The sequence below is a fragment of the Glycine max genome, chromosome 18 (genome assembly GCF_000004515.6).
Source record: "Glycine max cultivar Williams 82 chromosome 18, Glycine_max_v4.0, whole genome shotgun sequence".
NCBI lineage: Eukaryota > Viridiplantae > Streptophyta > Magnoliopsida > Fabales > Fabaceae > Glycine > Glycine max.
In genome coordinates this window covers 55,462,632-55,488,947 of record NC_038254.2, presented here as the reverse complement: position 1 = coordinate 55,488,947, position 26,316 = coordinate 55,462,632, and the positions used below count along the sequence as shown (strand labels likewise).

At 32.9% G+C, this 26,316-nt stretch overlaps 4 protein-coding genes across 5 annotated transcripts in view; all 4 read left to right on the top strand.

The window, feature by feature from the left end:
* The first annotated feature begins 838 nt into the window (after nt 1-838).
* On the top strand, nt 839-8,931 carry LOC102661105 (MDIS1-interacting receptor like kinase 2). The gene is made up of 3 exons (XM_041012187.1): nt 839-2,333; nt 7,109-7,925; nt 8,382-8,931. Exons 1-3 carry the CDS (start codon nt 1,020-1,022, stop codon nt 8,756-8,758), a joined length of 2,508 nt encoding a protein of 835 aa, XP_040868121.1. The 5' UTR covers nt 839-1,019; the 3' UTR covers nt 8,759-8,931.
* Nucleotides 8,932-13,372: 4,441 nt separating this feature from the next.
* Nucleotides 13,373-14,931, top strand: LOC100813225 (isoflavone 7-O-methyltransferase-like). The gene is made up of 2 exons (NM_001254233.3): nt 13,373-14,259; nt 14,401-14,931. Exons 1-2 carry the CDS (start codon nt 13,498-13,500, stop codon nt 14,698-14,700), a joined length of 1,062 nt encoding a protein of 353 aa, NP_001241162.1. The 5' UTR covers nt 13,373-13,497; the 3' UTR covers nt 14,701-14,931.
* A 5,362-nt stretch (nt 14,932-20,293) lies between these two features.
* LOC100812688 (isoflavone 7-O-methyltransferase-like) lies at nt 20,294-22,064 on the top strand. Its single transcript, NM_001254081.3, has 2 exons — nt 20,294-21,092; nt 21,591-22,064. The coding sequence occupies exons 1-2, from the start codon at nt 20,331-20,333 to the stop codon at nt 21,891-21,893; spliced, it is 1,065 nt and encodes a 354-aa protein (NP_001241010.1). The 5' UTR covers nt 20,294-20,330; the 3' UTR covers nt 21,894-22,064.
* Nucleotides 22,065-22,994: 930 nt separating this feature from the next.
* The window catches only part of LOC100812139 (exosome complex component RRP43-like), a 5,079-nt gene continuing 1,757 nt past the window's right edge, over nt 22,995-26,316 (top strand). Inside the window, exons 1-5 of one of the 2 annotated variants that reach the window (XM_014770231.3) lie at nt 22,995-24,203; nt 24,308-24,357; nt 24,633-25,486; nt 25,584-25,650; nt 25,820-25,895. In XM_014770231.3, the coding sequence (XP_014625717.1) occupies nt 25,591-25,650; nt 25,820-25,895 (136 nt within the window). In that variant the 5' untranslated portion in view covers nt 22,995-24,203; nt 24,308-24,357; nt 24,633-25,486; nt 25,584-25,590. 2 annotated transcript variants of the gene reach the window in all.

The window sequence follows — 26,316 nt, the reverse complement described above, 5'->3', positions numbered from 1 at the left end:
TAAACCCAAAATGATACAATAATAAACGGGGCATACCCCGCAGTTAAAGAAAATCAAAAGTATCAAGATGCTAAAACAAATGCAATTATGACAGAAAATTGATAATCTTCAAAAATCAGCTTGTTCCTAGACAACCAAATGCAGTAGACTGTAATTGTTATAGCCAGACGTAATTTTCCTTGAACACCTGATGTGGATCTACCCCTAATTAAAGAGTCAGTAATGCGCGGTAAAGAAGTGAAACGCCTGCGGAAAGGAGCCAAATTACGAATGTGAACCCAAATTTGGAGAAATTTCCTGCAAGAAAAGAACAAATGAGCATTTGATTCAGGCTCATTTGAACATAAAAGGCAGAGGGAACCCTTGTTCAAAAAAACAACTTTGTCAAGAGTAAGGAGCCGATTCCTTTTAGCAAGCCACAAAATGAAAGACATCTTATGGGGGGATTGCTGGGTTCCATATAATAGAACATTGACACCTCTAATGTATTCATAACTTTTAATTTAATTGAATGAAAATGTGACTAACAATAGTCATTAAATATGCATTTAGTATTAACTTGACCAATACTACATGCCTAACAGGTTCCAACATAACACTTTCGTACAAACAAAAAAACACAAGATATTATTCAAGAGTCGTCTCCACCATTCATACATGACAAAAATTATTCATTTTAATAAATAATTTATTGATCAATCCATCATAATAGTTAATTTTCTTTTAGAACGTATGGCGAATTGTGTGACTATGGTCCACACATGACATTATCACTGACAACAATTTCTAAGCATTCCCATTCTAGAAACGTGTTTGTCTAAGCAGACGCAACCACAGAGAAATGCTTGTGTTAAATTTTTCAAAGCTGGGGTGTGAGAATAAAAGAGTGACCAGTTAACATGATAGTCACAGAACATAAGAAAAGTCCAGTATTTGATAAATCTCAGAAACAAACTTTTATCTCTATACCATAAACTAGTTAGCACATAACTGAGTTTAAATATTTTTGTGTGCAAAGGATGCAGCTTTCTGTTTCCAATTTTTACGGGACCATCTATTTTGTTATTTATGGTGTGGTTATTATGGGGATTGTATTGCAGTTAGGAGCCACACCTGTGCCTGCACCTGCACCATCGCAGTTTCTATCCGAAGCATATGCTATACTCAATTGTGGATGGTGGAATCAATCGCATTCAAATCCAGGCGATATCTGTTCGTGGGAAGGTATAGTTTGCAACGACGCTGGAAGCATAACTAGAATCACAATCACATATTGGTCTACATATCTGAATATTACAGCAGGGATTCAATTTGCAACACTAAACCTCTCTGCTTTAAAGAATTTAGAAAGGCTAGAGGTCTCATACAGGGGACTAAGAGGAACAATCCCGCCAGAAATTGGTAATCTCTCCAAACTCACTCATCTCGATTTGTCAAACAATTATCTTGATGGTGAGATACCTCCTTCTCTGGGAAATCTTACCCAATTAGAGAGCCTAATCATCTCTAACAACAAGATTCAAGGTTTCATTCCTCGCGAACTATTGTCCCTGAAAAATCTTAGGGTCTTATATCTATCTATCAACAAGATTCAAAGTTCCATTCCTAGTGAATTGGTGTCCCTGAAAAATCTTACTGTCTTATATCTATCTAGCAATAGACTAAATGGGACCTTGCCCATTTCACTTGTAAAGTTTACAAAATTAGAATGGCTTGACATTTCCCAGAATCTACTCAGTGGTTCTCTAAAATCCTTGCTAGTTGGAAGCCATGCACAGTTAGTAACCGCTATCAAGCTCAATCACCACCTCACTTATCTCGATATGTCCTACAATTCTCTTGATGACGAGATTCCTCCTTTATTGGGAAATCTCACCCATTTAAAGAGCCTAATCATCTCTAACAACAAAATTAAAGGTTCCATTCCTCGTGAATTGTTGTTCCTGAAAAATCTGACTTCATTAGATCTATCTAAGAATAGAATTAGTGGGACATTGCCCATTTCACTTTCAAAACTCACAAAATTACAAAATCGCGACATTTCCAATAATCTACTAGTTGGTTCTCTAAAACTGTTGTCAGCTGGAAGCCACCATTCACAGTTAACCACTATTTACCTCAGTCACAACATCATTAGCGATGAAATACCACCAAAGCTAGGATATTTCCCATCCTTAAAAAGTCTCGATCTAAGCTATAATAATCTTACCGGAATGGTTCCTCTATTTCTGAACAATGTCTCTTATTATATGGACATTTCCTATAATAATTTGAAGGGTCCCGTTCCAGAGGCTTTCCCTCCGACTTTGCTAATAGGCAACAAGGGTGTATGTAGCGACTAAGAAAACTACAGCAACATAAGGAAGAAGAAGTGTGCTTGAATATTTCAGAGGAGAAGATCAGCTTCAGCAGCTTGTTTTCTTATTAACAGAAAAGGCTTATATACATGATGTATGATTGTTATAACAGAAAACTAACTAACTCAACTAACCCAACTACCCTTAACTGATACTGTTATACTGCTAAGAGCCCCCCTCAAGCTGGGAATGGATATTCATCATTCCCAGCTTGTTACAGAGATGCCGAAAAACAGTAGGTGCAAGAGCTTTGGTGAATATATCTGCTAGTTGTAAAGCTGACGAAACCGGAAGAAGCTTTAGGAGACCTGAGTTAAGCTTTTGACGAACAATATGACAGTCTATTTCAATATGTTTAGTTCGTTCGTGAAAGACGGGATTAGTAGCTATTTGGATGGCTGACTGATTATCACAGTATAAGGTCGCTGGTTGAACGAATGAGATACGAAAGTCTTGAAGCAAGAAGGTCAGCCACTGTAGCTCGCAAGTAGTGGAAGCAAGAGCGCGATATTCAGCTTCGGAGGAACTACGTGACACAGTTGGCTGCTTCTTGGATTGCCAAGAAACCAGAGAGGAACCAAAGTAAACTAAGTAGCCGGTAGTGGACTTCCTTGAATCTTTGCATCCAGCCCAATCCGAGTCACTAAAAGCTCGGAGTTGTGCGGTACCTGCGGCAGCGAAGAAGATACCTGATCCCGGAGAACTCTTGAGGTATCGGAGAATCCGAAAGGCGGCTTGAAGATGAGCATTGGTGGGGGCGGCCATGTACTGGCTGAGTTGTTGGACAGCATACGTTATATCCGGCCTGGTGTTGGTAAGGTATATTAATTTACCTATCAGTCGCCGATAAGAGGAAGAAGACTCAGCTGAGACAGGACTGCCCGAATCTGCCTGTAACTTCGTAGAGTAGTCTATTGGTGTTGAGTTGGGCTTGCATCCCAGCATTCCTGATATATTTAGAATGTCTAATGTATACTTGCGTTGGCATAAGTGTATCCCTTTCGAGCTTCGGGCGATTTCAAGCCCAAGGAAAAACTTTAAATCCCCAAGATCCTTGATCTTAAATTCAGAATCTAAGAGGGTGATCATTGTTTGTATTTCTGTTATGCTATTTCCTGTGAGAATGATGTCGTCTACATAAACAAGAAGGATGGTTGTGATGTTTCCAGTAAACCGCAAAAAGAGAGAGTGATCCGCAGTTGACTGATGAAAGCCATGAGAGGTTAAGAAGCTTGACAATTTTACGAACCATTGTCTGCTGGCTTGTTTAAGGCCATAAAGAGACTTTTGAAGGCGACATACAAGCTTTGGGTTATCAACGGAAAGTCCTGGAGGTATTTGCATATAAACCTCCTCGTCAAGTTCTCCATGGAGGAATGCGTTATTAACATCTAGCTGCCGTAAATGCCACTGATTTAATGCTGCAATTGCAAGAAGAAGACGCACCGTGGTGAGTTTTGCTACCGGAGAGAAAGTGTCAAGGTAGTTTAACCCTTCCATTTAGGTATATCCCTTTGCAACCAGCCGCGCTTTATGCCTTTCGATGGATCCATCTGCTCTATACTTTATTTTATAGACCCATCTGCACCCAATAGCCGTCTTGTGAGAAGGAAGAGGTGTGAGGCGCCATGTTTGGTTCGACTGAAGAGCTCGTAGCTCGGCTTCCATGGCCTTAATCCAGCAATCATGGCGAGAAGCATCGGCATATGAGGTTGGCTCTGTTACGGAGGAAATATTCATGACAAAGTTCCTGTGTGCAGGAGATAAGCGTGAGTAAGAGAGTACGGAACTAAGTGGATAACGAACAGCCGTTGAAGTACTTGGTGTAGATGAAGCAAACTCTCTGTGGTAATCTTGGAGGTACGTTGGGGCGTTTTTGGTTCTTGTGGATCGTCTAAGGTGTGAAGGAGGATGATTATGTTCAGGTTCATTTGATGGTGGGATAGAGATCATAGGTTGTGATGAGAGACTCTCTGTTTGTGGGTCACCGTTTTTGTCGGAGAAGGATTCCGGTGAGGGAGCTGGATATTCTAAGTGTGTAGGCTGAGTTTCAGAGAGATAAGGAAAATGATCCTCATAAAATGTGATATTTCGAGAGATGCTAACATCATTAGAGTGCAAATCATACACAAGATATCCCTTTGTATGCATTTTAAAACCGATGAATATGCATGGATGAGCCCTAGCATCAAGCTTTTGCCGGTTTGCCTTGAGTGTATTTATGTAACATAGACACCCGAAAACACGAAGGTTAGAAATGTCACAAGGGTGTTTATGCAGCTTTTCATAGGGTGAAACATTATGCAAAAACGGCGTGGGAATACAATTAATCAAGTAAGTGGCATGCGGCAAAGCGTAACACCAGAAGCTTGGTGGTAGGCTTGCCTGAAACAAAAGTGCACGTGTGACATTGAGAAGGTGCTGGTGCTTGCGTTCTACAATTCCGTTTTGTTCTGGAGTTTCAATGCACGTGGTCTGATGTATGATGCCCTTTGATGCATAGTAATGATGCATGGAGAATTCAATGCCATTATCACTTTTGATGATCTTAACCTTGCCATCGTATTGTGTTTCAATGAATGTAATGAAGTTCATGATTATTTGTCGGGTTTCAGCTTTGGATTTCATAAGATGAACCCATGTAAAGCGTGAGCAATCATCAACTATAGTTAAGAAGTATTTGTGCCCATGCATGGATGGTTTAGAGCACGGACCCCATATGTCCATATGCAGTAAGTCAAAAATGTGAGATGCATGTGAATGGCTAAGAGAAAAAGGCAATTTCTTTTGTTTCGCATGATGACACGTGTTGCAAACAAAATCCTTATTATTTCTGAGAAGGGGATAGTAAGCTTTCATACATTGTATTCTTTCAGTGGATGGGTGGCCTAGCCTAAAGTGCCAAAGGTCAATAGGTATTACGTTACATCGAGGGTGAGTAATAGTGGAGTTTACGGTTTTGGTGGTCAGCTGAGCAGGTATTAAATGGTAGAGACCGTGTTTTGCTTCAACTATACCAATCCTCATATGGTTGTTCGCTTCCTGTAATACACACGATGTAGAGGAGAATATTAATTCACAATTAACGGAAGACACAAGTTTTGATATTGAAATGATATTGAATGTAAAGGAAGGAATGTAAAGAACGTCTTGTAAAATGATGTTTGATGAAAGCTTGACAATTCCTGAGTGGGTTGCACAAACACACTGGCCATTCGGGAGTTTCACCGTGATAGGATCGATTTGTTTATAGGAATGAAGGTTGCGTAGGGAGTAAGTCGCGTGGTCCGTTGCTCCTGAATCCAATATCCAGGAGACGCATGGTGTTCTGAGAGAAAGGGACATACCTGGATTTGTCGGAGTATTGATACATGATGAGATTGAAGCCATTTGTTTGGATTGAGAGATCGCCGTGTTTCCTGCGGATGGTTCCTGGATTAAGGCTAGGAGTGCCTTGTACTGCTCGGGGGAGAAACGAACAGAATCATGAGCCTCGTGATGCTGAGCTTGATCTTCGTTAGCTTTGTTTTCAACGGCTACGAGATTGTTTACAGTGGTTCTTCCTCCATAGGGCTTGTAACCCGGCGTGTAACCCGGCGGGTACCCGTGTTTTCGATAACACACATCCACAGTGTGCCCCATCTTGCCGCAATGAGTGCAAGCTTTCCTTCCACTATTCTTGTTTCTAGTATCGTGATTAGAGGGCATTCCATGTTTCTTATAACATGTGCTTTCTAAGTGACCAACACGTCCACAGAAGTCGCAGACGTTTTTAGCAGCATTTATAGAAATTTCTTTGGGTTCGAAATGAATCCCTGGTCCAACGTTTCCCAGTAATTGCCTTTCCTGTTGAGCCACATAGGAGAAAATCTTGGAGATAGCAGGTATAGGATCCATGAGAAGAACGTGGGATCGTATATTTCCGTACTGTTCATTCAGACCGCGTAGAAACTGCATGGCCCTATCTTCGAGTTTCCGCTGTGCGATAATGGTGAATGCATTGCAGGAACATCTTATATTACATGAGCAAATGGGATCGGGTCTAAAATTCTCGATTTCGTCCCAAATGACGCGTAATCGTGTGAAATACTCAGTTACTGTGAGCGTACCTTGCTTCATCGTCGAAGCTTCTTGTTGAAGGTCGGATATGCGTAAAAGATCTCCCTGAGAGTATCTTGATTTCAGATCGCGCCAAATTTCCTCGGCTTTGTCCATCCAAAGTATGCTCTGACGTATGGAGGTGGCCACCGAATGAACTATCCACGAGACGACCATATTGTTACATCTACGCCATGCTCCGTGCATTCTATCTGTTTTTAGTGGTTCCGGGGCGCTGCCATCTATGAACTCCACTTTATTCTTGGCACTTAATGCAGTGACCATAGACCTGCTCCATGAGTGGTAGTTGGTTGAGTCTAGGACTGGGGAAACAAGAGCGATAGCTGGGTTTTCGCTTGGATGGAGGTAGAGATAACTCTCCATGTTACTAACAGAAGATTCGTTCATGGTGGATAATGGAAGAATGCGCAGCAGAACTCTTCTTTTAGAAGAGCTCTGATACCATAAGAAAACTACAGCAACATAAGGAAGAAGAAGTGTGCTTGAATATTTCAGAGGAGAAGATCAGCTTCAGCAGCTTGTTTTCTTATTAACAGAAAAGGCTTATATACATGATGTATGATTGTTATAACAGAAAACTAACTAACTCAACTAACCCAACTACCCTTAACTGATACTGTTATACTGCTAAGAGCGACGTTTTGGGTATCCAAACCGAATTCCAATTCCAACCTTGTTCAGCACGTAACAACCAAACAACCATGGCCAACCGAAGAACAGCAAGACACAATCAGCTGGCGATAGTTCTTCCTATTCTTATTTTTCTAATCATGGCCTTCTTACTATTTGTGTATCTGAGGTTTATTCGTGTTGCAATTAAGAACAAACATTCAAAGACAACGACAACGACTAAGAATGGAGACTTTTTCTCTCTATGGAACTATGATGGAAGCATAGCCTATGAAGACGTCATTAGAGCAACACAAGACTTTGACATGAAATATTGTATTGGAACAGGTGCTTATGGGAGTGTTTATAAGGCACAATTACCAAGTGGCAGGGTTGTTGCCTTGAAAAAACTTAATGGCTTTGAAGCAGAGGTGCCAGCTTTTGATCAGAGTTTCAGAAATGAGGTCAAAGTATTATCAGAAATAAAGCATCGACACGTTGTGAAACTCTATGGATTTTGCTTGCACAAAAGAATTATGTTTTTAATCTATGAGTACATGGAGAAAGGAAGCTTGTTTTCTGTCTTGTATGATGATGTGGAAGCAATGAAATTGGATTGGAAAAAGAGGGTTAACATAGTGAAAGGCACTGCACATGCTCTGTCATATCTTCATCATGACTGCACCCCTCCAATAGTGCATAGAGACATATCAGCCAACAATGTATTGCTTAACTCAGAATGGGAGCCCAGTGTTTCTGACTTTGGCACAGCCCGATTCCTCAACCTCGATTCATCCAATCGAACTATAGTTGCTGGAACCATTGGATACATAGCTCCTGGTAAATCGTTCATGTCTTTCTTTTTTCAGTTACTTTCCCTTTTACCTATACATGTCTTCTTATTTATGTGATATGATAGGATGTAGAACTAACAACTTTAATTTTAGGATCACTCACGTATACCGCGAAGGCAATAATACTTGTGTTGACAAGCTTGCTTTATATGGTGCACAGTCTTTTGGGTATGGTGGGATTCTCCACCATCTTTTGTTGAAGAGGCTTTCTTTTTATAGGTTTCCTTCGTCTCTTCGTACGTCCTGGTGGTGGATTTTTTTTTGGAACTTTAGGGGGTGTCAATATAGTTGGGATGCTAACCTCTTTTGCTCCTTATCCTCTGCCATTTCTTCTGCCTACAAAAAATAATTTAATGCAGAACTAGTTTGGTATAGTATATGAAAGTTGTTAAGTTTTAAACTATGATCTTTAAATGCACTCATGTTAATGTTATAATTGCAGAGCTTGCATATTCAATGGTTGTGAGTGAAAAGTGTGATGTGTATAGCTTTGGAATGGTGGCACTTGAAATTTTGGTTGGAAAACATCCTAAGGAAATACTGTCGTCACTTCAATCAGCTTCTAAAGATAATGGAATCACATTAAGTGAAGTATTGGACCAACGGCTTCCACACCCAACACTGACACTTCTACTGGACATAGTTCGTCTTGCCATAGTGGCATTTGCGTGCTTACATCCCAATCCTTCCTCTCGCCCAACCATGCAATGCGTCTCTCAGTGTTTTCTCGCTAAGCTCACACCATTAAGCATACCCTTGCGTGAAATTTCATTGCAGCAACTCATGACTCAAGAACTTAGGCACTATTTAAATTTTTGAACTCCTGAAAAGTGAAACTCTAGTTTATACTACACTAGACGATATCAGCATTCAATACAGATTTTGTAGTTCATTATTTAGGCGAATTGTTAGAAAACTTCGCGAAGCTCTGTTTTTATGTTAAACTAGTTCACGTTATGTTATATGATAAAAAAAATCAAGTTAACTGGGTTTTTCTTGTGTGTTTAATTTGTAGTTTTATCAAAACAAAGAATGAGGTACAATCAATATTTTGAAAATCAGGATGATTAAACTGCTAAAAATACTGGTTCGATCAAAGGTTAATGGAGCAATTGTGCTAGAATTGACAAAAGTTAAAGACTTAAATATATTTTTAATCTATTAAATATAAGATCTTGTTTTAGTTTCCTAATTTTATAGTTATTTTTTTAGTCCTCCGAGTTGATAAAATATTTTTCAGTCCTTCTCCATACATGTGTCAAATGAAAAATATTGAATTCGTAACTTGTGACGGCTGTTAACCGTTAAATTGATTTTTAAATTACAAAATCAAATTTTAGAAGTTTAAAATCACCATAAATTTTGTATTTATTATTTTCTTTTTGGCACTTATTAAAGGCACATGGGAAGATGGACTAAAAAAATTTTAAGTTTGAGGTATTAAAAAAAAATTAATTTATGAGATTTAAAAAATTATGACTCTAATTTAAGAGACTAAAAATATATTTGAGTCAAAATTATTTTTTAATAAAATTTTAGTATGTTAATATTACAACTTCTTTATTCGTTAAAATATTATGTTTCATTCATAATTTTATACACATCATTAATACTTTGTTTTTCTATCTCTCTTTCTATTATAAATCGTATATATCATATCTATATATATATTTTTTATTTTTTCTTTAGGTGATGGATATATTGGATGTTTAGTAGACATTTTCTTATTTTATAATATGCTTGCACTTAGCACATCATAACTAATTCATTCTATAGTACAGCAACCCCTGGATTTAGATCCACTGATTCATCATGTTGGGCAAAAGGAGGGAACAAAGTAATTGCAACATAAAATTATGTGTACCCTTAAATCATAAAAACAATACACACCTACAACTTCAAATGATCATGTGCAGTGGTGCACTCATAGTTACGCAACACATGTTTTCTCATTTTCTAAAGCACTAATTAAAGCAAACCAAATAGATGCAGAATACCAATCCTGGTGCAATGCAATACAATAACATCGTAACTGAATTCAGAACACCATTTAAGTAGAAGTAGTACAGTCCACTATCATCTATGTTTTTTATATTGTTTTATTTAATATATAGAAAATATATTAAATAAAATAATATAGAAAAATATTAAATAAAATATAAAATATAAAATTATATAAAAATAAACATAAATTCATTAATAATTAATTTAAAAAAATTATTTAAGACTCTAGTCATAAATAATTTATGACTTCTGATAAAAATAAAACAATATAAAATAATTATGACTTCAAAGTCATATTAAAAAAATGAATTCACAAATATTTTTATGACTTCAATAAAAAATAAAAAATAGTTTATGATTTTATTTTTAGAAATTTAAAATATCTTATGATTTATCTTTTTTAATATTAATTTAGATTTTGTTCCATTTTGATAATTTTAAAAAAAATACCCTTAATGATCGTTTGGCCGCAAGTGCAAAGCATTTTTCATAAACCCAACTATTGTCGGATCCGATTGAAAGAAAGAAAAAGTCCAATACGCATGTTATTGTCGGACCCAGGACCAATACGCTAACAAGTCCAATACGCATGTTCAAGAATTAATGATTCTTGTGAGTGCAATTGATGAATTTTAGAAAAGCTAAGATTTACAGTACTTTTCTGACCAGGAAAAATATGAGGGATAGCACATGCTTTCGAAGCAGATGAGGAAAAGTATGACGTTCCCTAGTAGAAAAACGTGGAACATCCACCGATATTAGCCACATGTCACTTTAAGAGTCCATTTGGATACAAAAATTTAATTAAAGAAAGTAATTTATCAAAGAATTTAAATTTTTTTAATCTAAAATTCATTGTTTGGATATTTGTTTTTATGAAATTTAAATTTTTGAAATTTTAAACAACTAAAAATGTGAATTTTAATTTTCTTCTAAAAAATGAGGAATTGAAATTCTCTTCCCGATAGAAAAATCTTCCAAAACTTTCACGTATTTCTTTTATAACCTTTATCCTCTTTTTCACCCGAAAGTTTCCAAAATCTCGTTCTTGAACTCCCAACTCTTCCCTCACGTCGATAATTCTTTTCTTCAAAAATATCGTCTAAGCTCGCGGAGCGTCGATGGAGTGTGGGTGTAGGGAGACATGTAGAACAACATCTGTCACTTATGAGAGCAGTCGTCATTGCCCATCTTGTGGTGGAGGTGCTCACCGACACGAAGGGTCTGGACCATGCCTTGCCACATTGACAGAATGTTGTGGTCGAGTGTGGTGGTACATCGTCATGTCGAGGTTCCCATCTCACATCAATCATATATTCTCTTTGAAAGCACATCAATCATATATTCTCTTCTATTTACATTTATTTTCTTTCACTCTCATAATTTTAATTTTTTTATTCAAATACAAAATTTAAAAAATAAAAAAATTTCAATTAAAATATTTTAAATTCCATCCTCCAAATAAATTCTAAAATTTTTTATAATGTAATCTATTTCACTGTGGCTAGTACATTGACCCAACGCCAACATAGCCAATCGACAGAGCAGAAAGAGTCCAACTTTGTTGGCGCTGTTGAATAATGAATAGTCATACGAGAGATGCTATATGTTAAATAGTTTTTTGGACTCTATGGAAGTAAACAAATAGTTTTTTTTTCTCTTCATTGATTAAAAAGTTAAATAAAAAAGTTTAAATATATTTTTTATCCCATAAAGTTAAGTTATATTTATTTTTTGTCTTCAAAATTTCAATTTTTTGTGTTCCTTAATTTTTAAAATGTTTTTTAGTCCCTTTTAACTATTTTTTTGCCATTTAAATGCATAAATTATGGCGAATTTTGACTAGAGGAGAGATTAAAAAATGTTTTTCAAATTTGAAGAATTGAAAAAATAATATTTAATTTGAATGGTTAAAAATAACAGAAATCAAATTTAAAAGATAAAAACGTATTTAAGTCAATAAAAAAAAAAAGTAAGGGAACTTTGACGAAAATCATGGGCAACCATTGATTTTAATTTTTCGTGTTAAGTTGCTTCACGATTTAGCAATTTCAGCAGTACTATATGGTACCAAGACTATTTGCACGAACATGGTACGAAGTGTAAGTGTGAAAATATTATTAGCTAAATATGAAATTAAAAATTAATTTTTTTTATACTTTTTTTTAGGATTTATTATTTATTAGTATTTTCTTTTCTTTTGCTTTCAAATTTTTGAAAAAATTGTAAATAATTTTAAAATAAATATTATAAATTTTACTTGTTATTAGTTTTATATAATATCCTGTATATAATTTTTATATAGTTTTATTTAACGTTATATGTTTTTTTAATATTTTTTTAAAATTTAGATAATTTTATAACAATTTATTGAATTTGATTTATTTTTTAAATGAAATAAAAAACTAACATAATAAATTAATGATATTTAATATATTTATTTGAATATTTATTTTATTTTAAATACTTAAATTTTAAAAAACTAAAATTTTAAAACAAATATTATAATATTTTGTTAAGAGTATTAACTTATAATTTATGAAATAATATTATTTATTTTGTATAAAGGAATTTATTATTAATCATATCTAATAATTTAATAATAAAATTAATTGTTAAATTAAAAATAACATAATACATTAATATAAAATGAATAATATAAATTAAAAAAAAAAAACATAAAAAGTAGAAACCATAAGTTCTCTGTGTTTATATAGACAATTATTACGATTATATTAACAAAACATGTAATCTTCATTTTTAAATATTTAGGATTTTTAAATTTACTTATTTTAAAATTTTAATTTTTAAAATTTAATTATTTTATATTAAATATACAAAATATATTAAATTAAAATTATTAAAAAATTACATAAAATATTTTAAATAAAAAATATATAACATATTAAATAAAAACATATAAAAATTAGATATAAAATATTAAATAAAACTAATAACAAGTAAAATTTAAAATATTTATTTAATAAATAAATAACTAAAATTATTTACAATTTTTAAAAAAATTTGAAAAGAAAAGAAAAGAAAATACAAATAAATAAAAAATCCTCCAAAAAAAAAACTTTAAACGTAAAAAAAAAAAAAACTTATAAAGTTGTAAGTTCAAAAAAAAAACTTAAAGTATTAAGTTCAAAGAAAAAGTTATATAGCTTTAAAGTCGTAAATAAAAAAAATTATATTAAAGTCAGAAATTTTTTTATAACTTCAGTTTGAAAAAATAAAACTTCTAACTCAAATGATAACACCTATTACAATTTATTCATTTTTTATAATAATTTAAAATTGACCCTAAATAAAATAATCAAAAAAAATTTACCCCTTTCACTAAAAGTCCCATAATTTTCCTAGCAATTTTCTAGTCGTATTTATATACTATTCATGGAATCATGGTCCACTTCATTTAGACAAGTCGTTTAACATTAATTAGAGCGGGGTCACGCCCTAGGTACCAGTTTGTACGTTGTAGCATTATATAAAGCGAATCAAACCAAATATTGTTACAGCACAAAACACAAGATCAAACTTCGTTTGCAATTATGGCTTCTTCAATCAATGGCCGTAATGCAAGTGAGATCTTTCAAGGTCAAACTCTCTTGTACAAACACTTGTATGCCTTCATAGACTCTATGTGTCTCAAATGCATTGTTGAGCTTGGAATACCAGACATAATCCACAACCATGGCCAACCCATTACTCTTCCTGAGTTGGTGTCAATTCTACAAATTCCACCAGCTAAAGTTAGTCAAGTGCAAAGTCTCATGCGCTACCTGGCACACAATGGATTCTTTGAAAGAGTAAGAATCCACGAAAAAGAAGCATATGCTCTCACTGCTGCTTCAGAGCTACTTGTCAAAAGCAGTGAGCTTAGTTTAGCTCCAATGATTGAGTTTGTTCTTGACCCAACTTTGTCAAATTCATTCCATCAATTGAAAAAGTGGGTTTATGAGAAAGATCTCACATTATTTGACATCTCCTTAGGATCACATTTGTGGGACTTTCTTAATAAAAACCCTGCACATAACAAGTCATTCAATGAGGCAATGGCTAGTGATTCTCAGATGATGAACTTGGCGTTGAGAGATTGCAATTGGGTCTTTCAAGGACTGGAATTCATTGTGGATGTTGGTGGTGGAACTGGAACCACAGCCAAGATTATATGTGAAGCATTTCCTAACTTGAAATGCATTGTGTTTGACCGTCCACAAGTTATAGAGAACTTGTCAGGAAGCAACAATTTGACATATGTTGGTGGGGACATGTTCAAATCTATTCCTAAGGCTGATGTAATTCTGCTTAAGGTATGCATATGTAAACAATATCGTCCAATGGACTTGTTAAGTTTCTGCAAAGTTACTTATTTCAAACCATAACCCAATTCTCACAAATAGTTATGGACAACATTTATAATCCTCTATCTTTTCTTTTGTTAATTTCTGCAGTGGATTCTACATAATTGGATTGATAAGGATTGCATAAAGATATTGAAGAACTGCAAAGAAGCTATTTCAAATAATGGCAAAAGAGGAAAAGTGATTATCATAGATGTTGTGATAAACGAAAAAGAAGATGAGCACAAAGTTACGGAACTAAAGCTCGTTATGGATATAACCATGGCATGTGTTAATGGAAAAGAGAGAAATGAAGAAGAATGGAAGAAACTCTTCATGGAAGCAGGGTTCCAAGACTACAAAATATTTCCCTTGACCAAATATTTGTCTGTTATTGAGATCTATCCTTAGACATTAATGTTTTGATTAATTTAATAATTGCATGTTATGAATTGAATAAAGTGAGGTGTTTGATTTTGATGGTAGTTTAGTAGTCAAATATGAATTGAATAAAGTGAGGTGTTTTATTTCTTTTATGCAAAAGATTCAAGTATGATCTGCTTTCTGTTTTACATTTGTATTGTGGATATAATGTCATTTCAGTCTTTCTTCTGGATTAAATATTAAAGCTTCAATTATTTCAGGTTTTTATAGCCTTTTTTCCTTTAATAGCATGTTGTTTTAAAGGATATATGATTGCAATTAAAATTAGATGACTTTATTAACCTTCCTTAGAATTGATTTGATTGTATTAGAATTGATGGAAAAATTAATTGTTATTTATTAATCTTTGTTCATCAACTTAGGTTATAAACATTGTATAAAGATTGACAGCTTAAGCTATATATGGAAGACACTAACCAAACTGGTTTCCTCCTATCATTATTCTTCATGTATTTTTTTGTCTTTCTTTTCAAATATCAGGTTACACAATAAATCTATCAAATCTTACTTTCAGGACAATGACTGTTGTTACAACATAATTTTTTTCTTATACTTTCTCAAAATCTTAAATAAATTATTGGGTTAATTTAATTTTTATTCTTTCAACTTTTTCATATTATAATTTTTTTGTCCCTCAAAATATTGATGACAACTTTTAGTTCTTATAAAAATTAACAAGCAACTAAAAATAGATAATAAAAAAATTAAAAAAACTAAAATTGCTAATAAAAACTAATGAATGACTAAAAGTTGCATAAAAAAATTTTGAGGGACTAAAAATTGAAAATTAAAAAAAGTTAAAAGACTACAAATTTAATCAATCCTAAATTATTTAAAAGACTACACATTTTGAGGCACTATCACTCTTAATTAAGTAAGCTTGACGGAAGACGAGGTAATCATTGTTGTTGTGAAAGAAGAAAATTTGATCAACACACTACTAAATACATGAATGTCATTCTACGTGGCCTTTCTACATCCTTTGTTAAATGACCGATGAAGAAAGTGTGGTGGTGGAATTTTTGCAAATAGTTTACATCGATTTACTGGTTGAGGATCGATGCAGCTAACTAGTACCACTCACGTTGAGATGGTGATTCTAAACTGTGATGGACTTGCCACTGGTGGTGGAGTGATTCGAGATCATGCATGAAATTTTATCTACGGAAATTCTATATTCCTTGGTGGTTGTTCAGTTGTCGTTGCTGAGTTGAAAGCCATTTTGTTGGGCTTGAAGCTGGCGTGGTCCAGAGACTTTAGAAGAATTCGAGTTGATTTGGATTCTCAAGTGGCGGTGCAATTTTTAACTCAAGGTTGCCGTCTGCAGCACCCCTGTTATACTATAATCCAAGCCATGCATCCATAGAATCCAATCTCATATGGGTCACATTGTATGGAATCATATTCTTAGAGAGGCAAATCAAGTGACTGATTTCCTAACAAAGAATTCTCTCATGAAGGAGGAAGATTACCATGTTTTTTATTTTGTCCCAGATTTTATTTTAACCGATGTAACCGCTGATAGGGCTCAAGTTTGTTTCCCTAGAGCCTACAAACTTCTAGTTGTCTTTTAGTTTTGCCGTAATTAAAAAAAAAAACAAAAAAAGATACATCGATTTATAAAAAAGCGATTTAGAGTATTCTTTCAAAATCGGTTTTGTTTAGAATCGATGTAGAATTGCTTATAAATTTAGAACAAAGATTCATTTCTCCTTCGCGCTCTCGAAAACTCTTTCTTCTACTTCTTCAGTGACTCTACTGTCACCATTGTTTGGTGCGGTTGCATCTGCATTGTCGAGCCTCACAAACCCTTCGTCTTCTACTTCTGCAGTGACTCTATGTCGCACCCATGCCACTCGCTCTTTGCTTGTGTTACCTCTGTCAGTGCTTTATTTGAGGTACACACTCCCTTCCATTCCCTCTTTTTTTCTCGGCTTTAATCTTCATTTTGGATTTTGGCATTGACATTGTTGTGTTTTGCAAAATTGTCCCTATGAAGTTTGGACCCTCTATATATGCTAGCTCTGAGTGATTAAGTTAAACCACTACTGATTTGTTTTGTTGTGGTTCAGGATTATATGTTTGATTTTTTATGATTTGCTTATTGATTATTGGATGTGGAAGTATTTATAATTGCTTGTTTATTGATGGAGAGCGATAAACAATTGTTACGTAATGGGAGGAGAGCATTTATGATTGTAAAATAGATATTGAAGTAATTGCTTGCTATGGAACAGTTTTTTACATATTAAAAACTTATATTAAAACATTTTTCTATAATTAAAATAAAATATGTAAAATTGTATAAAATAAAATTAAAAAATATTTATATAATATTAAATAAATTTATTTGGTTTATAAATTTGTATGATTAGAAAAAAAAATAACTCTTGCAATAATTATATATAGTAAAAATTGTTTAGAATATTAATTAATGAAGGCAATTAGCTTAGTGGTTCATTTTGTAGTCTTTACGTTAACGTTCTTGTGTTCCATTCCTAAATAAGATAATTTTTATTTTTGATATTATTTAACCACCTTACCACATAAGCACCATATTTAAAATGGAAACAAAAAGTTTATTTTAGATCATTTTATTATTATTAGTTGATGTAAGTTAATTAAAATACTTTTTATTCTTCCCAAATAAGATACTTTTTATTTTTGATATTATTTAACCACCTTATCACATATGCACCATGTTTAAAATGGGAGATAAAAATTTTATTTTGGCCTTTTTTTTTACAATTATTTAGTTAATCTAAGTTAATTACAACAAAATATTTGTTTATACCTTTTAATGAAAAATTTATATATATATATATAATCCTGTAATTTTCTCAAAATAGAGATCGAATTTTGTACATTTGGATAAGAGGGGACTAAATCAATCAAAATCAGAGAAATCTATTATTAATTGGGTTGATTTGATTTGAAATATGAGAAAAATATGAATAAATTAAATCAATCTAAACCAATAAAATTGATTGACTCATGTTTTGTTTTTCTCCAAATCTAATCCAATTTGACCATGAACATCTTTAATTCTAGGAGGTTTTCTTGTCTTTTTATGTAACGTAACTATAAATGGCACAAAATTTATGCAAGTCATTCAAAGTCTACACAAGTCTTTTTTGTCCTTTTTTTTTAGTTTGATCATTTATCTTTGTTTAGTTTGGTCATTTATTTTTAGTAATAGGCTAAATGATATTTTTGGTCTTTTTTGTTCAAATTGTTATTTTATCTTTTAAATGTTCATTTTAGTCCCTTTATCTTTCTAAATTAATTCAATATGATATACAAAGTTGATTCCATTAATCAGATAAAGATTTCAGCAGCTAAAAAATATCACAAAATGTAAGCTTTTTTTTTTTTCAATAGATAAGGGGCAACAAGGGTTTGGTTGCAACGCAAGGGGAGAGGGGTTGGGGAGGATGTAAAGGAAATGGAGGGAGAAGAAGAAGAGGAAGGTTATATTTTGTGTCGATTTTTAGTTATCAATATTTTAATTTGATTAATGGTGTAATCAGGTTGATTTGATTCGGGTTATTAACAAAAATTGAAAAATTTTAAATCACTCTAAACCAATAAAATTTAATCTGAAAGTTAGAGACTAAAAGTTAAAAAATTAACTTATTAAATTATAAATATTTAGTAAAATTAGTTGTGAAGTAGTTAAAAAGTGTAAAATGATAGAAAAATAATAAAATCATAATTTATTTAAAAAGGATAATTAGAAAATTGTATAAATATCATGAAAATATAAATGGAAGAAATATTAAAAAAAACTAGAAGCTAATATTTTAAAAAGTGTTACTTTAAGTAGCGTTTTGAAAAGTGATAGAAGCTAATAAAAAAAATTTGTTTATGAAACAGTCAAACAATTTTTTCAACTAGTTAAAAAAGTTAGATGCTAGCTAAAATATTTTGTTGAACACAATCTCGGTGCGTGTTTGAATAAATGATTGGCAAAATTAATTTGAATAAAATTGAAATTAATTTTGATTAAAATTAATTTTGAAGCAATATGATTTACATTTAGATATTTTTATTAAAAAATCAAATTGGGAGTAAAACTCCGTGCTCCCTTTGTTCCTTTTTAATTGTCAATTTTTTTTAAAAAAAATTGTTCCTATTTATTTATCGTTTGCAAAGATTAAGATCATATTAATTATACTTTTATCAATTATATTTTCACTTGTTTTTGTTATCTTTTTAATTAATTTATACATGTATTTATTATGGAATAAAAAGAGAAAAGAGTGAAATAAGATATTTCACAACTATTTTATTATAGTCAAGAAAATTTATTTTAATTATTGATTTACAAAACAACCTTACACGATAGATAAAAATGAACGGGTAGTATAAAATTAAAAAACTTTTATTCAGCACAAAAATTACTTAAATCACTTTAACTCAATATCAATTTCAACGTAAAATAAATTTTAAATTATTTTTTAATATAAAATTAAGCATGCAATAATTTATCTAAAATCAATTTTAAATTTAAATTAATTCTTCAAGAGTCAAGTGTTTCACAAAGAGAGCTGACAATAAGACTATTCATACCCCCATAATCTTTTTTTTTTTTTTTGAATGAGATTGAAATGTAGGATAGAACTGGAAGAGGTCACGTACCGTTAATTACTCGGTTGGACCATTAAATGATGTACCAAATTCTCATCTATATTTACAATAAAAAAAATCCAGTAATATCTCCTAAAAATCAATTTTTTCACTTCCAATTCTCCAAAACTTTATCCCTAAAAAAATACTATTTTTATAAAAATTTATGAACAATAGACGTCCGAGGTAAATTCCCCTAATTAATTAAACGATTAAAAAACAAGTTTTGCCTATTTTAGCATTAATATTTCACTGTCGCTATTACTTTGACCCAACGCCAACATAGCGGTCCAACTTTGTTGGCACTTCTGAATAGTCATACGAGAGATGCTGTATGTTACCAAGTTAGTCTTCACAAAAGTAAGTACCAAATAATTGTTTTCTTTTAATTGATTAAAAACTAAAATAAAAAAGCATAAATATATTTTGGTCCGTTAAATTTGAGTTATATTTATTTTCTATCACCCAAATTTTAATTTGTTTTCTTTAATTCCTTAATTTCAAAAAATGTTTTTAGTCCTTTTAACTAATTTGTTATGATTTAAATGCATAATTTGTGATGAATTTTGACTATAAGAGAGATTAAAAGAATATTTTTTGAATTCGGGGAATTAAAAAAAACATTTTTTAATTTGAAGAACTAAAAACAATGGGAATCAAATTTAAAAGATAAATATGTATCTATGTCAACAAAAAACAAAAAAGTAAGGGAACTTAGACGAAAATCATGGACAACCATTGATTTTAAGTTTTCGCTCCGCATTTCGTGTTAAATTGCGTCACGATTTAGCAATTTTCTTGTCGTATTTATATACTTTTCATGGCACATTTCATTTAGACTAGTCAACAGTCGTACTAGGAGTGGGATCACGTACTAGGAGCAATTCGTACGTTGTAGCATTATATAAAGCGAATCAAACCAAATATTGTTACAGCACAAAACACAAGATCAAATTTCGTTTGCAATTATGGCTTCTTCAATCAATGGCCGTAATGCAAGTGAGATCTTTCAAGGTCAAACTCTCTTGTACAAACACTTGTTTGCCCATGTAGATTCTAAGTGTCTCAAATGCATTGTTGAGCTTGGAATACCAGACATAATCCACAACCATGGCCAACCCATTACTCTTCCTGAGTTGGCGTCAATTCTACAAATTCCACCAGCTAAAGTTAGTCAAGTGCAAAGTCTCATGCGCTACCTGGCACACAATGGATTCTTTGAAAGAGTAACAATCCATGAAAAAGAAGCATATGCTCTCACTGCTGCTTCAGAGCTACTAGTCAAAAGCAGTGAGCTTAGTTTAGCTCCAATGGTTGAGTATATTCTTGACACAACTATTTCAGGTTCATTTCATCAGTTGAAGAAGTGGGTTCATGAGGAAGATCTCACACTATTTGAGATTTCCTTAGGATCACATTTGTGGGACTTTCTTAATAGAAACCCTGCATATAACAAGTCATTCAATGAGGCAATGGCTAGTGATTCTCAGATGTTGAACTTGGCGTTGAGAGATTGCAAGTTGGTGTTTGAGGGACTGGAATCCATTGTGGATGTTGGTGGTGGAACTGGAGCCACTGCCAAGATTATCTGTGAAGCATTTCCTGACTTGAAATGCATTGTGTTTGACCGTCCGCAGGTTGTGGAGAACTTGTCAGGAAGCAACAATTTGACATATGTTGGAGGGGACATGTTCAAATCTATTCCCAAGGCCTGTGCAGTTCTATTTAAGGTATGCATGTCTAAATTAAACAAAGATTTACTAAACTACTAAATCTGTTTAAGTTTTTTTTTTAATCCGAACCTGTTTATTTTAAATAAGAGGAATGCTGACAAAAAAATTTCTAGTACTGTTTTTGTGATTGGTTGAGATGTGATACCCATCAAAAATAGTAATTTTTAATAAATTTCAATTAATTTAAAAAAAATATACTAAAAGGAAAATGTTAAAAAGAATATCAGTAGTATTTCTCTTCATAGAATAACTCACTTCTCACTCCAAGCAGGTCAATCTTAAACATAGTGTTATTTGTTTAATACAATGAAGCATATCATTTTTAATAAAATTGAGTGTATTTTTTTATGCAAAGTATATTTATATTTTAAAATTCCTTTTATATATATAAGAAATTGTGTTTACTGTTTTATTCCAAATCTACAAGATTTCAGAATAGACTTGACTGGAAGTTTTTAACAAATTTCTAATCCTCCATTTTTTTAATTCTTACAGATGATTTTACATAATTGGAGTGACGAAGATTGCAGGAAGATATTAGAAAATTGTAAAGAAGCTATTTCGAGTAAAAGCAAAACAGGAAAAGTAATTGTCATAGATGTTGTGATAAACGAAAAGAAAGATGAGCATGAAATTACAAGACTAAAGCTTCTTATGGATCTAAACATGGCATGTCTTCTTAATGGAAAGGAAAGAAGAGAAGAAGATTGGAAGAAACTCTTCGTGGAAGCAGGGTTCCAAAGCTACAAAATATCTCCTTTGACAGGATATTTGTCTCTTATTGAGATCTATCCTTAGATACTAATGCTGCAATTTATTTAATAGTTAATTTGCATGTTATGAACCAAATAAAGTTGCCATGTTTATTTGCTAGCACCAACAAAATATTTGTTGAAAATGTGGCAAGAATTAATTAAAAGAAGAACTATTGATAGGAAAATGAGAATTAGAAATCTGAAATTTGATTGAATATGTGAAAGTGTATGTTTTATTAAAAGAAATCTCAGAATGGATATATTTTATGAGATTTGAATTTAGTTTTTAACCGAGTTTAATAATATTACGTGATTCATGTAACCAACTTTATTTAGCGTAATAAAGCTTTTGTTGTTGATGATGTGTGAAAATGTATGTCTTAATATGATGCAAAAAGCCAATGCATGTGTAGATTATACAGTATATAAGAAGAGTAATAAAGTAATAAGTAACTATGGGGTTAGCAAACGAATTGAATCCAAATTATTTGTAACTAATAATAACCAAATTACCTTATACTGGAACACCTCCTACCTGGAGGATGAGTTTACATCCCAAGTTTGGGATGAGCAATACAACTTACATCAAATATCAATCGACAACAAACTCGATCTTTATTCTAATGGTAGGCACTTACACTCACAATATATTTCACTGTTATTGTGACTTATGAGCTGTAAAAATTTGACAAGTTGCTAAAAGTTGTAGATAAATACTAAGATGGTAGTTAAACACATAATAAGTCGTTATTTGAAAGGGGAAAAAAAACAGGAATTAATGCTTTTATGCAAAAAAAGTTCCCTCTTAATTTAAATTAGTTAATAGTTTTTTATATATATGTACGGTTCCAATAAAAAAAAGTCATTTATAAACATATTCTTCTTATAATTCATTGAGATACTTTTTATTTAAGATAAAATCGTGACAATTCATGAAACACTCAAGCCAACAATATTTGAATACGTGAAATCCTAACAATACCAACCGAGTTGCGTTCAGAATATGTACCAGTGGACCAATCCAATTTTTTAACTACTCAGACCAATATTTCCTACGTAGTTTATTTCTCTACGACTGAACTCAAGTGTTCACAATTTGAAGTTCTCTCTCTCGAGTCTCGACACAACGGAACGACCAAAGGTTCTTCTCTTCACCCTTGCTCTAACTGTCGTAAGAACCTGCTGTTATTTGGTTCCGTTATTATTATTTATTTATCTTAGGCTCATTTTATTATTAGCGTTGGTTTGTTTGGTCCTTGTATTTTGGTTTCTCTATTCCTTTAAGGTGATTGATACAATGTCTATTCCAATTACCAGTAGCTTCTCCTTCATAGGTTTCGAAAATGCTGATTGGGTTTTAAGTATCTATTGGTCCGTCTTTTATATCTGATTTATAGGTGTTATGGTAGTGTCTAGTACTCTTCTTGTTTCAAGAAAGAAACAAGGTAACCCCACTAGGTTTGGCCAAGTGGTGTAGGGGGGTTTAATAGTTTGCACAAGGTCTTAGGTTCTAACCTTGTTGCTACAATTGTACATGGAAGATACTACAATTGGCCATATGGTTTATTCATTAAGTTGAGAGCTAATGTTAAGAGAGTTGATATATTGTGGTACATGGAAGATACTACTCATCATCAGAGAACCTATCGTCATGACTCATATTATGTTTCTTGTTATGATTGATGTTGAGTTAAATGGATCAAGTGGAAGAATGTTGGAAGCCCACGTCACTTTATTGCAAAGATATGGATTGAATGTGGATGGAAAATGAACCAAATTCAGAAATAATAAAATGTTCCAAAATAAAAATAAATAAAGGACGTGGAACGTGAAAAGTGACATGGGCTTCCAGCAGTACACACACAAAAACAAAAAGAAACAAGGTTGGTCATGTTTCATGATTCCACAATACTTCCATGTACTTAATTGAATGCCATTTACCAACGGGGATCGGGTCTAGCAAGAGGCTAGTCTCTCACAACGTGGTGAGCCAAGGTTCAAATCCCCATTGGGACAGGTGTCCACATATAGTTCTTGACCATGCCTCGAACACCATTACCTGCAAAGGAGAAGATATGTGGGAAACCAAAAAAAAAAACTGAGTGCCATTTTTCAGTTTTCTGGCAGCTATTGTATCTTTTTCATTTTTTATTACACTGCTGGCTTTCTTTATGTTGACAGAACTGAAAAGAGATGGGATTACCAAATGTTTCTGAGGACTTGTCATCAGAGGTGGAGGTTGATGCCTTTAAACGCATTTTTCCACTTCGATATTTTGAGCGTCATCTTGCTGAATCTATACGGGCTGATGGTAGACCACTTGGAAAAGCTAGAGAAACAAGTATTTTTCTTGGTTAGTTACTTTTTCCCTTCTAATTTACAATCTGCAAAATCTTTGGCATGTAGGGTGTTATTCACACTTGGAGCTAAACTTAGTTGGCTAATTCATTTGATCAGGTGCTGTTGCGTTCGCAAATGGGTCTGCTCTAGTGAAGATTGGATCAACTGTTAGTCACTATTCTTGTGTCTTTTTTGTTAAATGTCGTTGTGAATTTAGGTTCTTGATTTTTTTATGGGATGGATTTAATGATTTCCTAATTGATCTCTGCTCAGACTATGTTGACTGCTATTAAAATGGAAATTATGACTCCGTCCTTGGAGTCACCAGATGAGGGCTGTCTAGATTGGCTTTTGCTTGTTGGGCCACTTATGTGTTAGTTATTTAGTCTTCTGCTCACATATGCCATAAAATTAACTAACATGTTAATATTTGTTATTTCAGCTATTGATTTCCACATGCCTCCAATTTGTTCTCCAATCGTTAGGCCTGGCAGACCAGCTGAAGCATCACCGATGGTGTCAAAGCAGTTGTCTAACACCATTTCAAGGCATGTTTTAATCTTTGCTGTCACTCTGTTAGGTTCAAATATTTCAGATGATCCAAGAAACTATTCTATCAAATTCACTCCAACTACCTTTTTTTTACCACTAAATAAAAAAAGGAAGCAGAAGAAAAAGAAGAAAAATAAAAAGGGAGTGTTTTACATTAGGCTCTAAGATATTAAGAAATTTTTTGTTGATATCTGTTTGTAATTTATTTCTTTGAATTCTACAAAAGCCACTTCACCCTCCTTTCCTTGAGTAAGCTTTATACTCAACGCAAATGTTCCCTTTTTGAACAAGGATGAGCAGAAGTAATTGTGCCTACCCCCTGTCACATCTTTTGATATATTCTTACTTTAAAGTACATTGAATCATGAATGTTAATTGTGATCATGAGAGTGTAGGAACATTTAGCTGAAAGTATGCTGTTTAAAGCAGTTAGCAGATTAGATAAAAAATTTCCCCCAATTTGAAATCCTTTCTATGGTTTGCCCCTCCTGCTGTCTTTATAGATTTGTATTTGTATCATTTAATGGTATGTTTTGGACACATGATTTTTTAGGGAAAAGGAAGGGGTAATTTTCTTTGAGTCAAATATTTTTTAATATTATTTTTTTAGAATAATAGGAATAAAATAATAGATAATCAATTTATCATGAAACCTTCTAATACAAATTGAAGACTTTACATTCCCTTCCCTTTCCCTCAAAAGCCCCTCCATCCAAACATACAGGGTCTATGTTAACATTCACGGTGATCAATAATCTGGATAACTTGTTTGATCTGTCAAATTGGACTCCAGTTGAAATTAACCTATCCTTTTTTTTTAACCTATACTTTTTTTCTGCAGTTCCAGAATGACTGATTTGAAAGAATTGTCCTTGGTCAGTGGAAAAGCTGCATGGATGGCTTACCTGGTAAGCTTGTTTATGGACTGCATTAACCAAATTTCACATATAAACCATTGAAAGAATGTATAGCACACCACATTTGGTGTGAGGTACACTGACTTTGTTAGTTTGTTTGCTCTGATTGTGTTATTATCAATCTATTGAATGACAGAATGCTGCCTTCTTTATCATGCAGGATATCTATTGTTTGGATGCTGATGGTGCTCTTTTTGATGCTGCGTTACTTTCTGCCATTGCTGCCTTATCTCATTGTATGTAGTGCATCTTCAGTATAATTCAGTCAGATTATGAATCTGTTACACCCCTTATTCAGAATAATAAGTCCCAGATTTGAAAACTGTGCACGAGGAAATTTAGGAACAAAGAGAAGATAAATAAACCAGCTGATGATATATCAGCCTTAGATAGAATAGGGTTGTTACAATAATTATGTTTATCTTTTGGTTGTGATTCTGTTCTGTTACTTTGTCAGCGTATTTTTTGGGAGGTTGTTATCTCTTGCTATGTAGCACTGGCTAATGATGCTACTTATGGGAAGCTCTCGGTAATCTTTATGAAAACTATTGGATTTTTTAGTAGAAACAAAGGACATTTTGTCCGCAGATTGATATATAGGGGTTTGCGGGGTATTACTCTAAACCTTGTATTCATCTTTCTGAATGAAATAGTATC